The following is a 15,991-nucleotide window of genomic DNA, read 5'->3' as shown; positions in this document are numbered from 1 at the left end:
CCTCATATATATTACATACTTCACACTACAAATTCTATTATTGTTTGTTGAAAAAATAATGTGTAGGGGCGCCTGGGTGGCGCAGTCGGTTAAGCGTCCGACTTCAGCCAGGTCACGATCTCGCGGTCCGTGAGTTCGAGCCCCGCGTCAGGCTCTGGGCTGATGTCTCGGAGCCTGGAGCCTGTTTCCGATTCTGTGTCTCCCTCTCTCTCTGCCCCTCCCCCGTTCATGCTCTGTCTCTCTCTGTCTCAAAAATAAATAAAAAACGTTGGGAAAAAAAAAAAAATTAAAAAAAAAAAAAAGAAAAAATAATGTGTATATACTAATCAAGTAAAACTCTACTTTGATGCTTCAATATACGATACCAAAAATTAAAATATCATAAGAAAAATCCATTAATATAAACTGTATGGTGCTGGCACAAAAATAGACACAAAGATCAATGGAACAAAACAGAAAACCAAGAAATAAACCTATGCTTGTATGGTAAATGAGTCTATGACAAAGGAGGCAAGAATATACAATGAGGAAAAGACAGTCTCTTCAATAAATGGTGCTGGGAAAACTGGACAACTACATGTAAAGGAATTAAAATGGATCACTAACACCATACACAAAAATAAACTTAAAATGGATGAAACACTTAAATGTGAGACCTGAAATCATAAAAATCCTAGAAGAGAACACAGGCAGCAATTTCTCTGACATCAACCATCACATTTTTCTAGATATCTCCTTAGGCAACAGAAACAAAAACAAAAATAAACTACAGGGACTACACCAAAATAAAAAGCTTTTTACACAGTAAAGAAACCATAAACAAAACACAAAAGTAACCTACTGACTGGGAGAAGATATTCCAAATAACATATCTGATAAAGGGTTAGTATCCAAAATATATACAGAACTTATCAAACTCAACACCCCCCAAAAAATAATCCAATTAAAAAATGGACAGAATACATGAATAGACATTTTTCCAAAGAAGACATACAGATGACCAACAAACACATGAAAAGATGCTCAACATCACTGACCATCAGGAAAATGCAAATCAAAACTACAATGAGAGATCACATTCCACCTGTCAGAATGGCTAAAATCGACAACACAAGGAACAACAGGTGTTGGCAAGGATGTGGAGAAAGGGAAACCCTCTTGCACTGTTGATGGAAATACAAACTGGTACAGCCACTGTGGAAAAGAGTATACGGCCTTCAAAAAGTTAACAAAAGAACTACCCTACAATCCAGATATTGCACGACTATGTATTTACCCAAATTATACACAAATACTAAGTTGAAGTGCACTGTGATGTTAACTTTTTTTAACTATGAAACTTACTGTCAAATTGGTTTCCATACAACACCCAGTGCTCATCCCAAGAGGAACCCTCCTCAATTCCCATCACCCCCTTTCCCTTCCCTCCCAACACCCATCAACCCTCAGTTTATTCTTGGTTTTTAAGAGTCTCTTATGGTTTGGCTCCCTCCCTCTTTTTTTCCCCGTTCCCCTCGCCCATGGACTTTTGTTAAGTTTCTCAGAATCCACATAACAGTGAAAACATATGGTATCTTTCTCTGTATGACTTATTTCACTTAGCATCACACTCTCCAGTTCCATCCACGTTGCTACAAAAGGCCATATTTCATTCTTTCTCATTGCCACGTAGTATTCCATTGTGTATATGAACCACAATTTCTTTATCCATTCATCAGTTGATGGACATTGAGGCTCTTTCCATAATTTGGCTATTGTTGAGAGTGCTGCTATAAACATTGGGGTACAAGTGCCCCTATGCATCAGTACTCCTGTATCCCTTGGGTAAATTCCTAGCAGTGCTATTGCTGGGTCATAGGGTAGGTCTATTTTTAATTTTCTGAGGAACCTCCACACTGCTTTCCAGAGCGGCTGCACCAATTTGCATTCCCACCAACAGTGCAAGAGGGTTCCCGTTTCTCCACATCCTCTCCAGCATCTATAGTCTCCTGATTTGTTCATTTTGGCCACTCTGACTGGCGTGAGGTGATATCTGAGTGTGGTTTTGATTCGTATTTCCCTGATAAGGAGCAACGTTGAACATCTTTTCATGTGCCTGTTGGCCATCCGGATGTCTTCTTTAGAGAAGTGTCTATTCATGTTTTCTGCCCATTTCTTCACTGGGTTATTTGTTTTTCGGGTGTGGAGTTTGGTGAGCTCTTTATAGATTTTGGATACTAGCCCTTTGTCCGATATGTCATTTGCAAATATCTTTTCCCATTCCGTTGGTTGCCTTTTAGTTTTGTTGGTTGTTTCCTTTGCTGTGCAGAAGCTTTTTATCTTCATAAGGTCCCAGTAATTCACTTTTGCTTTTAATTCCCTTGCCTTTGGGGATGTGCCGAGTAAGAGACTGCTACGGCTGAGGTCAGAGAGGTCTTTTCCTGCTTTCTTCTCTAAGGTTTTGATGGTTTCCTGTCTCACATTCAGGTCCTTTATCCATTTTGAGTTTATTTTTGTGAATGGTGTGAGACAGTGGTCTAGTTTCAACCTTCTGCATGTTGCTGTCCAGTTCTCCCAGCACCATTTGTTAAAGAGACTGTCTTTTTTCCATTGGATGTTCTTTCCTGCTCTGTCAAAGATGAGTTGGCCATACGTTTGTGGGTCTATTTCTGGGGTTTCTATTCTATTCCATTGGTCTATGTGTCTGTTTTTGTGCCATCAAGTTTTATTTAACAAAGAGACCAGAACACACCTAGTTAAAACTCGCCACAGTCTAGCCAAGGACCAAACACTGCACACAGCAGGCAAGAAGAGCCTCTACAGACGACTGGCTGAAGGACAGAGCAGATGAAACACAGCAGCAGAGTGCACACAGCACACACCAGAGACACTCCCTGAAGCACCAGGCCCTGGACACTAGATGACCTCTTCTTCATAAAGCCATTATCTCAAGAGCAGAAAACATAACAGGCTTTTCTAACACAGAGAAGACAGAGACAAAACACCAAGATGGAGGAATTCACCCCAAATGGAAGAACAAGATGAGGTCACAGTCAGGGATCTAAGCAAAACATATGTAAGTAATACGCCGGATGGAGAATTTAAACCAAGAATCATAAGGATACTTGCTGGGCTTAAGAAAATAATGGAAGACTTCAGGGAGGCCTTACTGCCAGATAAAAGGGTTAAAAAAATCAGTCAGAAATGAAAAATCAGTCAGCAATAACTGAGATTTGAAACAGACTGAATGCAATGAACCATTCATTGCATTTGTTCTCTGGAAGAAGCAGAGAACAACTAAGTGACACAGAAGATAAAATAATGGAAAATAATGAGGCTGAACAAAAGAGAGAAAGAATTATGGAACATAAGAACAGACTTAGGGAACTCAATGACTCCATCAAACTAATAATATTCATATTGTAGGAGTCCAGAAGTATAAGAGAAAAAAAGGGGGTAGAAAATTTATTTGAGGAATTAATAGTGGAAAGCTTCCCTAATCAGGGGAAGGAAACAGACATCCAGATCCAGGAGGCATAGAGAATTCCCATCAAAATCAACCAAAGCAGGCCAATACCAAGATATATTGTAATTATATTTGCAAAATCTAGTGATAAAGGAAAATACTAAAAGCAGCAGGACAAAAGAAGTACCTAACAGGGGCGCCTGGGTGGCGCAGTCGGTTAAGCGTCCGACTTCAGCCAGGTCACGATCTCGCGGTCCGTGAGTTCGAGCCCCGCGTCGGGCTCCGGGCTGATGGCTCGGAGCCTGGAGCCTGTTTCCGATTCTGTGTCTCCCTCTCTCTCTGCCCCTCCCCCGTTCATGCTCTGTCTCGCTCTGTCCCAAAAAAAAAAAAAAAAAAAAAGTTGAAGAAGTACCTAACTTACAAGGGAAGACCCATAAGGCTAGCTGTAGATATCTCAACAGAAACCCGGCAAGCAAGAAAGGAGTAGCATGATATTTTCAATCTGCTGAATGCGAAAAATCTGCAGCCAAGAATACTCTATCCAGCAAGGCTATCATTCAGAATAGAAGGTGAGAGAAAGTTTTTCAGATAAACAAAAACTAAAGAAGTTCGTGACCACTAAACCAACTCTGCAAGAAATATTAAAGGGGACTTTGAGTGAAAGGAAAGACCAAAAATGACAAAGACAAGAAAGAAACAGGGAAAATCTCCAGAAACAATGACAAAACAAGTAATAAAATGGCATTAAATACGTGTCAATCAATAATTACTCAATTACATGTAAATGAACTAAATGCTCTAATCAAAAGACATAGAGTATCAGAATGGATATAAAATAAGATCCATCTATATGCTGCTTACAAAAGACTCATTTTAGACCTAAAGGTACCTGCAGATTGAAAGTGAGGGGGTGAAGAACCATTTATCTTGCAAGTGGATGCCAAAAGAAGGCCAGAGTAACAATACTTATATCAGACAAATTAAATTTTAAACCAAAGACTGTAACAAGAGATGAAGAAGGGCACTGTATCTTAATAAAGGATATTATCCCACAAGAAGATCTAACAATTGTAAATATTTATGCATACAACACTGGAGCACCCAAATATATAAAACAATTAATGACAGACATAAAGAAACTTATTCAAAATGAGTTAATAATAGTAGGGGAATTTAACACTCCACTTGCAGCAATGGAGAGATCATGAAAGCAGAAAATCAACAAGTAAAAAACAGCTTTGAATGACACAATGGACAAGATGGACTTAACAGATAAATTCAGATCATTCCATCCTAAAGCAGAATACACATTCTTTTCAAGCGCACATGGAACACTCTTCAGAATAGATCACCTACTAGGTCAAAAATCAAGCCTCAACAAGTACTAAAAGACTGAGATCATACCATGCATCTTTTTTGACCCTATCACTATGAAACTTGAAGTCAACCACAAGAAAAAATTTGGAGAGACCACAAATACATGAAGGTTAAACAACATGCTACTAAAGAATGAATGGGTCAACCAGGAAATCAAAGAAGAAATTTTTAAAAATACATAGAAACAAATGAAAATAAAAACACATTGGTCCAAAATCTTTGGGACTCAGCAAAAGTAGTCCTAATAGGAAGGCTACAACAATACATGCCTACCTCAAGAAGCAAGAAAAATCTCAAATAAATAACCTATCCTTACATAAAGGAGATAGAAAAAATTAGAAATGAAACCTAAAGCCAGCAGAGGAAGGGAAATAATAAAGACTAGAGCAAAAATAAATGATGTAGAAACTAAAAGACAAACAAAAACACAGAACAGATCAATGAAATCAGGATCTGGTCCTTTGAAAGAATTAATAAAAATGATAAACCCCTAACCAGACTTATCAAAACGAAAAGAGAAAGGACTCAAATAAACAAAAATACAAATGAGAGGAAGAACAACTAACACCAAAGAAATACAAAAAATTATAAAAGAATATTATGAAAAACTATATGCCCAACAAATTGGAAAACCTGGAAGAAATGGATAAATTCCTAGAAACACATAACCTACCAAAACTGAAACAGGAAGAAATAGAAACTTGAAAAGACCAATAACCAGCAAAGAAATTGAATCAGTAATCAAAAATATTCCAGGAAACAAAAGTCCAGGGCCAGATGGCTTCACAGGCACATTCTACCAAACATTTAAAGAAGAGTTAATACCTATTCTTTCTCAAACTATTCCAACATATAGACATGGAAGAAAACTTCCAAATTCATTCCATAAGGCCACCAGACAGACTCCACTAATATAGAGAACTAAAAGCCAATATCCCTGATGAACATGGATGCAAAAATTCTCAACAAAATACTAGTAAATCAAATCCAACACTACATTAAAAGACTCATTTACCACGATCAAGTGGGATTTGTTCCTGGGCTGCAAGGGTGGTTCACCATCTGCAAATCAATCAATGTGCTAAACCTCATTAATAAAAGAAAGGATAAGAACCATATGATCCTCTCAATAGATGCAGAAAAAGCATTTGACAAAGTACAACAACCATTCATGACAAAAACCCTCAACAAAATAGGATTAGAGGGAACATACCTCAACATAATAAAGGCCATTTATAAAATAACCAAAGCTAATATCATTCTCACTAATAAAGGCCATTTATAAAATACCCACAGCTAATATCATTCTCAGTGGGGAAAAACTGAGAGCTTTTCCTCTACAGTAAGGAAAAAGACAGGGATGACCACTCTCACCACTGTTATTTTACATAGTACTGGAAGTCCTAGCCACAGGAATCAGACAACAAAAAGAAAAATAAAAGGCATCTAAATTGGCAAGGAAGAAGTCAAACCTTCACTATCTGCACATGATATTCTATACTGAAAACCTGAAACACTCCACTAAAAAAATCCTATAACTGATACACGAATTCAGTGAAGTTGCAGGATATAAAATCAACATACAGAAATGTATTGCATTTCTATATACCAATAATGAAGCAGCAGAAAGAGAAATCAAGGAATCCATCCCATTTACAACTGTACCAAAAACCATAGGATACCTAGGAACAAACCTAACCAAAGAGGTAAAAGATCTATACTCTGGAAACTATAAAACGCTCATGCAAGAAATTGAAGATGACACAAAGAAATGTAAAAACATTCCATGCTCATGGAATTCCACTGCTCAAAGCAATCTACACATTTAATACAATCCCTGTCAAAATATCACCAGCATTTTTCACATAGCTAGAACAAACAATCCTAAAATTTTTATGCAACCACAAAAGATTCCAAATAGCCAAAGCAATCTTGAAAAAGAAAAGCAAAGCTGGAGGCATCACAATTCCAGACCTCAAGTTATATTACAAAGCTGTAGTGATCAAGACAGTATGGTACTGGCACAAAAAGACACATAGATCAATGGAACAGAATAGAAAACCCAGAAATGAACCCACAAATGTATGGCCAACTAATCTTTGACAAAGCAGGAAGAATATCCAATGTAAGGAAAAAAGAGTCTCTTCAAAAAACGGTGTGGGGAAAACTGGACAGCAACATGCAGAAGAATGAAATTGGACCACTTCCTTATACCATACAGAAAAATAAATTCAAAATGGATGAAAGATCTAAATGTGAGACAAGAAACCATCAAAATCCTAGATTTTGGCAGCAACCTTTTTGTCCTCAGCTGGAGCAACTTCTTACTAGGTACGTCTCCTCCAGCAAGGGAAACCAAGGCAAAAATAAACTATTGGGACTTCACCAAAATGAAAAGCTTCCACACAGTGAAGGAAATCATCAACAAATCTAAAAGATAACCTATGGAATGGGAGAAGAAACTTGCAAATGACATATCTGCCAAAGGATTACTATCTAAATCATATAACGAACATATAAAACTCAACACCAAAAACACAAATAATGCAGTTAAGAAATGGACAGAAGATATGAACATTTTTCCGAAGAAAACAAACAGATGAACAATAGACACAAGAAAAGATGCTCAACATCAGTCATCATCAGGGAAATACAAATCAAAACTTTAATGAGATATGACCTCACATCAGTCAGAATGGCTAAAATTAACAATACAGGAGGGGCACCTGGGTGGCTCAGTCGGTTGAGCGTCTAACTTTGGCTCAGGTTATGTCTCACATGGTTCACAAGTTCAAGCCCTGCATTGGCCTCTGCTAACAGCAAAGAGTCTGGAGCCTGCTTCAGACTCTGTGTCTCCCTCTCTTTCTGTCCCTCCCCCACTCATAGTCTGTCTTTCTCTCTCAAGAATAAATGACAAACATTAAAAAAAATTTTTTTAATATAGGAAACAACATGTGATGGCAAGGATGCAAAGAAAAGGAAACCCTCTTACACTGTTGGATGCAAACACCCTGGAAAACAGTATGGATGTTCCTCAAAAAGTTAAAAATTGAACTATCCTACTATCCAGCAATTGCACTACTAGGCATTTACCCAAAGGATACAGGTTTGAAGGAGTACAAGTACTCCGATGTTTATAGCAGCATTATCAATAATAGCCAAAACATGGAAACAGCCCAAACATCCACCGACTGATAAATGGATAAAGAAAAGGTGGTATATATATGTATAATGGAATATTACTCAGCCATAAAAAAGAATGAAATCTTGCCATTTGCAATGACATGGGTGGAGCTAGATAGACAGTATTATGCTAAGTGAAATAAGTCAGTCAGAGAAAGACAAACACCATATGATTTCACTCATATGTGAAAATTAAGAAACAAAACAAACAGGCACCTGGGTGACTCAGTTGGTTAAGCATCCAACTTCAGCTCAGGTCATGATCTCGCAGCCCATGGGTTCGAGTCCCACATCGAGCTCTGTGCTGGCAGCTCAGAGCCTGGAGCTTCCTTCGGATTCTGCATCTCCCTCTCTCTCTGCACCTCCCCCACTCATACTCTTTCTCTGTCTCTCAAAAATAAATGTTAAAAAAAATGTAATAAAAAAAGAAACAAAACAAACAAATGGGGTGGGTGGAAGAAGGCGAACCAAGAAATAGACTCTTACCTATAGAGAACAAATTGATGGTTGTCAGAGGGGAGGTAGGTGGGGCAATGGGTAAAATAGGTGATGGGGATTAAGGGGTACACTCTTTGTGATAAGCACCAAGTGTTGTATGGAAGTATTGAATCACTAAACTGTACACATGAAACTAATATAATACTGTATATTAACTAACTGGAATTTAAATAAAAATTTTTAAAACACAGAATGAGGGGCACTTGGGTCGCTCAGTCAGTTGAGCATTGGACTCTTGATTTTGGCTCAGGTCATGATCCCAGGGTTATGGGATCAAGCCCTGCAGCAGCTTCTCTCCCTCTGTCCCCCTCCCCTGGTCGTGTGCTTGCTCTCTCCCTCTTACTCTAAATAAATAAGTAAACAAACAAACAGAATGAAAAGTCACAGACTGAAAAATATTTGCAAAGCACACATCTAAAAGTAGATTTATATTGAAAATATATAAAGGACAATCAAAATTGAATAATAAGGAAACAAAAAAAAAAACAGCTAAAAATCTGACAAAATCTTTTACAGCATTTGACCGAAGAAGAAAAACAAATGCCTATAACAAACACACAAAAAGATGCCCAACAACTTTAGCCATTAAGGAAATGAGAACTGGTGTGCTACCACTACACACCCACTAGAATGTCTATAACTAAAAAGACTGATGATACAAAGTGTTAGAATGTAGAAAAAGTAGAACCCACAAACATTGATGGTGAGAAGATAAAATAGTACAGCCACTGTAGTAAATCATTTGCCAGTGCCTCAAAAAATTAAATATACAATAAAAAAATTTTTTTAATGTTTCATTTATTCTTAAGAGAGAGACAGACAGACAGAGCATGAGCAGGTGAGGGGCAGAGCGAGAGAGGGACACAGAATCTGAAGCAGGCTCCAGGCTCTGAGCTAGTCAGCATAGAGCCCGACACAGGGCTCAAACTCACAAGCCGTGAGATCACGGTCTGAGCTGAAGTCGGATGCTTAACCAACTGAGCCACCCAGGTGCCCCTACAAAAATCAAACATACATTTAACATACAATGGAACAAATTTAATCCTAGGAATATTCACAAGAGAAAACCTATATCCACATAAAAACTTGTATGTAAACACTCAGAGTGTTTTTCATACTGTGATTGTTTTTCACAATCACAAAGAGGAAACAATCCAAATGTCTCTCAATGAGTGAATGGGTAAACAAATTGTGGCACATCCACACAATGGAATACTCCTCAGCAATAAAAACGAAATAACCAGTGATACAAACAACATAAGTAGATCTGAAATGCATAACGCTAAGTGAAGGAAGCCAGACTCAAAAGGCTATATAATGTGTGATTCTATTTATATGGAAGTTTTAAAAAAGTAAAATTTATAGGGCCAAAAAATAAATCATTGGTATGAGAGGCTAAAAGTAAGGAGGAAGAATGACTTTGAAGTAGAGTTACCAGGGGGAGCCTGGGTGGCCCAGTCAGTTAAGTGTACAACTTTGGCTCAGGTCATGATCTCACGGTTCATGAGTTCGAGCCCCGCATCGGGCTCTGTGCTGACAGCTCAGAGCCTGGAGCCTGCTTCAGATCCTGTGTGTCTCCTTCTCTCTCTCTGTGCCCCTCCCCCGCTCATGCTCTGTCTCTTTCTCTCTCTAAAAAATGAATAAATGTTAAAAAAAAAAGATACAAAGTAAAGTTACCAGATTTAGCAAATAAAAATACAAGACACCAAGGGGTGCCTGGCTGGCTCAGTTATCAGAGCATACAACTCTTGATCTCAGGGTTATGAGTTCAAGCATCACGTTGGGCATAGAGCCTACTTAAAAAAATAAAATAGGGGAGAGCCTAGATGGCTCAGTTAAGTGTCTGACTCTTGGTTTTGGCCCAGGTCATGATCTCATAGTTCATGAGTTTGAGGCCTGCATCAGGCTCTGCATTGACAGTGCAGAGCCTGCTTGGGATTCTCACTCTCTCTCTCTGACCCTCCCCCACTCACTCTCTCTCAAAAGTGGATAAACATTTTTTTAAAAACAAATAAAATGCTGGGGCACCTGGGTGGCTCAGTCGGTTGAGCATCCGACTCTGGCTCAGGTCATGATCTCGCACTCCATACGTTTGGACCCTGCATCAGGCTCTGTGCTGACAGCTCAGAGCCTGAAGCCTGCTTCGGATTCTGGGTCTCCCTCTCTCTCTGCCCCTCCCCCACTCATGCTCTGTCTCTCTCTCTCTCTCTCTCTCTCTCTCTCAAAAATGAACATTAAAAAAATTTAAAAATAAAATGCATAAATAAAAAAAGTTATTTAAAAAAAACAGAAGACACCGAGTTATAAATTTAAATTTCAGATAAACAAATATTTTTTAGTGTAATTATATCTCATGCAATATAACAGGTCTCAAACTGTGGTCCCAAGACCAGCACCATTAGAGTTAACTGGGTATTTGTTAGAAATGCAAACTCTTGGGGTGCCTGGGTGGCTCGGTTGAGCGACCGACTTCGGCTCAGGTCATGATCTCACGGTCCGTGAGTTGGAGCCCCACGTCAGGTTCTGTGCTGATAGCTCAGAGCCTAGAGCCTGCTTCTGATTCTGTGTCTCCCTCTCTCTCTGCCTCTCCCCCACTCGTGCTCTCTCTGTCTCAGAAATAAACATTAAAAAAAAATTTTTTTAATGCAAATTCTCGGGGCACTGGGTGGCTCAGTTGGTTGAGTGACCGACTTCAGCTCAGGTCATGAACTCTTGGCTCATGGGTTCAAGCCCCGCATCAGGCTCTGTGCTGACAGCTCAGAGCCTGGAGTCTGCTTCAGATTCTGTCTCTGCCCCTCCCTGCTTGTGCAGTCTCTCTCTCTCTCTCAAATATAAATAAACCTTAAATTAAAAAAAAAAGAAATGCAAACTCTCAGGCCCCATCAGCCCTACTAAAACAGAAACTCTGAGGGTAGGGCCAGAAACATGTTTTAACAAGTCCTCCAGGTGATTCTCATGTTATGATTTGTGAACCACTGCTCACTATACCTGTCACTGGCAAAAAAGAACTGTAAGAAGCTCATACAAAGAGAAAGGGGCACATAAGCCTATTCAATAAATCAATTCACCATCATCAAAAACTAACTGAATAGCCAAAGGGTGTGTAGTAAGTTCTCTGGGAAGGGTCTAAAGCAGTGAATCTCAACTGAGGGCAATTCTGCCCACAGAGGACATTTGGCAATGCCTGGAGACATTTTGGTTGTCACAAACACAAGAAAAGCCTACTGGCATCCAGTGCATAGAAGCCAGGGGTGCTGCTAAGCATGCTACAAGGCACAGAGCAGCCCTCAAACAACAAAGAATTATCCAGCTCAAAATGTCAATAGTGCTGAGACTGAGAAATCTGGATTATAAAGATTAATCAAAACATATTTTACCCCAAAGGCTTTAAAAATCAAAGACATTTTTATGAACATGGGAATAAAAAGTTTAAAAAAGTAATGACAAAACATAATTCAAGGTTTCTCACAGTAAAAATACTATAATTATTCTGAGAAGAATTTACAGGGACTAGTGATACAAAGCTAATACATCACTTTGATGGTAAGAAGCACCTATATGATGATTAATTTTTCTCAGAACTTATGTGAGAGAATAATTTGGAGATGATCAGTTTGAGAACCATATGCAAATTAAAATGCATCTGCAGACTGTATGACCAGAAAACACACATGGCCCAGGAATCATGGAACTTGAGTTCTAGTTTTGTTTTGGTATTAGGTAGCTGTGTAATTTAGCACAAGTCACTCCATTATCTAAGCTTCCATCTGCTAATCTGTAAAATAAGGAGGTTAGACTATTGAAGTCGTATCTAAAACCCCTTGCAGCATTAACATATGTCTATGTCAAAAAAATGAACACAGGAAACATTCAAAAAAGTTTTTATAAGATATGAGCGGGGATGGCATCATTATATTCCCCGTAGGGTAGTTTTGTATTGACTTGGGGGTTTTTGATTCTTGTGTTTAGAAGGTGTGAAACAAAGTTGTTTAGCTTTTCTTATTTATTCATAATAGCTATATTAACAATTCGTATTAATTGCAGACAAATCAGAATATACATACATACATACATACATACACACATATAGATAGATATCCACCATTCTTTTTCATTAAGTAACATTCTAAGATGAATTATAGCAGGAATGTGTTAAGATGGTCTAACAAGAGTCGATTTTATTTTTGCAATTAAAAACTTAAGTGAAAGGGGCGCCTGGCTGGTTAAGTTGATAGAGTATGCAATTCTTGATCTCAGGGTTGTGAGTTCAAGCTCCACACTGACTGTAGAGATTACTTAAAGTGTGTGTGTGTGTGTGTGTGTGTGTGTGTGTGTGTGTGTATACACACACATATAAAATCATGGGACACCTGGGTGGCTCAGTTGGTTAAGTGTCCAACTCTCGATTTTGGCTCAGGTCATGATCTCATGGTTTGTGAGATCGAGCCCTGCATGGGGCTCTGCGCTGATAGCAGGGAGCCTGCTTGGAATTCTCTCCTCCCTTTTTCTCTGCCCCTCCCCAAATCATGTGCGCACACATACACAACACATGTGTGTTTTCTCTCAAAAATAAACATTTAAAAAATATATATCTTTAAAAACACTAGAAACATTTTTTAAAAATTGAAGTGAAAAAGCTTAGAAAATTACCGTTATACTTTGTATTCATGTGCTTAAGGAAGATTACATTATTATTTCACATAATAATTGTCATGCTATTTAAGAGATGAAAGCCCACAACCCTTTCTCTGAAAACGTATATTTTAGTTCAGTATGAGATTAAGAGTAATAAAAAGTGTATAAGCATCTGTATACTTACAAAATATAAAACTATAAATATACAATCATAATGTCATGATTCCATCTTCAGATGTTTTTAAGTTGAAAAAATATATAATTTCTTATTTTTTATAAAAAGAAAAGTTAAAGAGACAAAGTGACTATATTAATATTTCAGAGTCTTTATTGCCAAATGTTTCAGTGTCTGCTCCTATCTCAGTGTTAGAAGTAATTTTCTAGAATTCCAGTCAACAGCATTTGAAATCACTGATGTCCAAAGACTAACTTACTTTAATAAGATGTACGCCATTCAGTTTTCCAATCTGCTGTTCAATGGTCCAAACACAGGAACCACATGTCATCCCCTCAACAGAGATGGTGACCAAATCCACAACCATACTTCGTTCCAACTTGATTTCTTCTTTACATTCCTATTAGAAACAATGAACTAATTTCAGCCATGGAAATAATCCTTCCTCAACTTTACCCCCCAACCTTCTCATCTGAAAATATTTTACTAATAATATATGGTTAGCATTGTTTCCTCTCATCTTGTTTCACTCCCACCTAAAGGCCTTTGCTTTAGCTATTCCCTTGGTTTGGACTTTCTTCTCACAGATGTCTGCTTAGCTAACTTCCTCATCTATTTCAAGTCTTTACTCAAATCTAATTCTCTTAATGAGTTTTACACTGAATAACCTGTTGCAATCCACATCCCTTCCACACACATACACTCTGATTTCCCTTACCTCTGCTCTATTTCATTTTTTTCATAGAATTTATCATCTTCTAATACACTCCATTAATTACTTACTATGTTTATTGCTTATTACTGGTTTTCCTGTGGTGGTTTTAAAATATTCTCACAAATTCTTTGTTACTCCTTCCTTCAAGAGGTGGAATTTAACTCCTTTCCCCCTGAGTGGGGCCTGGGCTCAGCGACTTGCTTCCAGACAGAATATGGTAAAATAGACAAGTATGACTTCCAAGACTAGGTCATAAAAGGCACTATGGGAGGGGGAAAAATCATTGTGGATTCCTCCTTGTCCTCTCTCTTGAATGGCCTTATCTGGGGGAAGCCATCTGTCATGTCATAAGGACACTCAAGCAGACTTATGGACAGGTTTGTGAGGCAAGAACTTGAGATCTCCTGCCAACAGCCAGGTAAGTTAACCATCTTGGAAGCTGATACTTCAGACTTAATTAAGCCTTTAGATGCCTGAAGCCCCAGCCGACATACTGACTACAACCTCATGAGACCCTGAGCCAGAACCACCAAGCTAAACCACTCCCAAATTCATGACTCACAAAAACTGTGATATAATAAAGGTTTGTTGTTTCAAGCCACTAAAGTTTTAGGCAATTTGTTACACTGCAATAATTAATACACATCCCATTGGAATGAAAATTCCATGAAGGCAGGAATATTTTTTCCCACTGATATTAGTTTGAACCATATGAAACTGCCATTGTTGTTTATCAAAATAGTTGAATATTGCCTATTTCATATAGATCAACCTAATATATCCCATGGAAACAGTGTTTTCCTCTTGTGAGAGGAACTAAATGGTCAGGGGATAAAAGTGGAAAATTTCAGTATGTAACCTTTTGTACCTCTTTTTAAAGTTGAGATATAATTGACATAACATTGTATAAGTTTAAGGTATACAATGTGTTGGTTTGATATATTGATATATTGTAAGGATTACCTCCATTAGCTAACACATCTAACAGGTCACTTAATTACCACTTCTTGTTTTGTGGTGAAAACAATTAAGATCTAGGGGCGCCTGGGTGGCTCAGTCGGTTAAGTGTCCGACTTCGGCTCAGGTCATGATCTCATGGTCCGGGGGTTCGAGCCCTGCATTGGGCTCTGTGCTGACAGCTCAGAGCCTGGAGCCTGTTTCAGATTCTGTGTCTCCCTCTTTCTCTGACCCTCCCCTGTTCATGCTCTCTCACTCTCTGTCTCAAAAATAAATAAATGTTAAAAAAAAAAATCTAGTTTCCTTTGTATCTTTTGAATTTTGTACCATGAGAATGTATTCTCTCTCTCTCTCTCTCTCTCTCTCTCTCTCTCTCTCTCTCACACACACACACACACACACACACACACACACACACACAATATCACACAAGTATAGTGGACCTGAAATAACAGAAAACAATAATAGGGATGGGAGTTTATTATAGTTGAGACATTCTGAGATCCCTTGTCTTTGTTCGGAATGTATAAAGAGAAAGAGATAAACCTTAGATTTTGTTAGGAATATATGTTAAAAATTTGAAGGTAACTGGTGGGAGACTAGAAATACAATATATAGCTTTCAAAACAGTAGAGGGAAAAAGAAAATAAAGAATATTAAATAAACCAATACAGAGCAAGGAAGATAAATGAAAATTTCAAGAAACAACTAAGAACATCTTTCTATAAAACTCTTCTTTTTAGAGGCTAGTGTGAAATGATTACAATAAAGTAGCACTAGAATCAGGCTTAATAAATTAATCAGGAAAAAATTAGAGACTTCCCAATGTATATCTGAGGTCCTCTCTTAGAGTACCATAGTTTATTCATGTTTAGGGTATTAATTAGAAAATGTTAAATTATTTAAGAAAAATTATATTTGTAAGAATACATTAGCTCAATCTAAGGAACTTGCAAATAATACAGATTTGCAAAAAAAAAAAAAACTATTTTGCAAAGATTTCAAA

General features: G+C 38.0%; 1 protein-coding gene across 4 annotated transcripts in view; it reads right to left on the bottom strand.

Moving 5' to 3' along the window:
* The window catches only part of ATP7A (ATPase copper transporting alpha), a 157,656-nt gene that overhangs the window by 72,837 nt on the left and 68,828 nt on the right, over positions 1-15,991 (bottom strand). For all 4 annotated transcript variants that reach the window (XM_058713986.1, XM_058713983.1, XM_058713984.1 and 1 more), the window contains exon 2: positions 13,573-13,713. In XM_058713986.1, coding sequence (XP_058569969.1) covers positions 13,573-13,680 — 108 coding nt within the window. In that variant the 5' untranslated portion in view covers positions 13,681-13,713. The remainder of the gene's footprint in view (positions 1-13,572; positions 13,714-15,991) is intronic.

Source organism: Neofelis nebulosa, chromosome X (assembly GCF_028018385.1).
Source record: "Neofelis nebulosa isolate mNeoNeb1 chromosome X, mNeoNeb1.pri, whole genome shotgun sequence".
Classification (NCBI taxonomy): Eukaryota; Metazoa; Chordata; class Mammalia; order Carnivora; family Felidae; genus Neofelis; species Neofelis nebulosa.
Note: the sequence above shows the minus strand (reverse complement) of the source record. Positions and strands in the feature narration are given on the sequence as shown.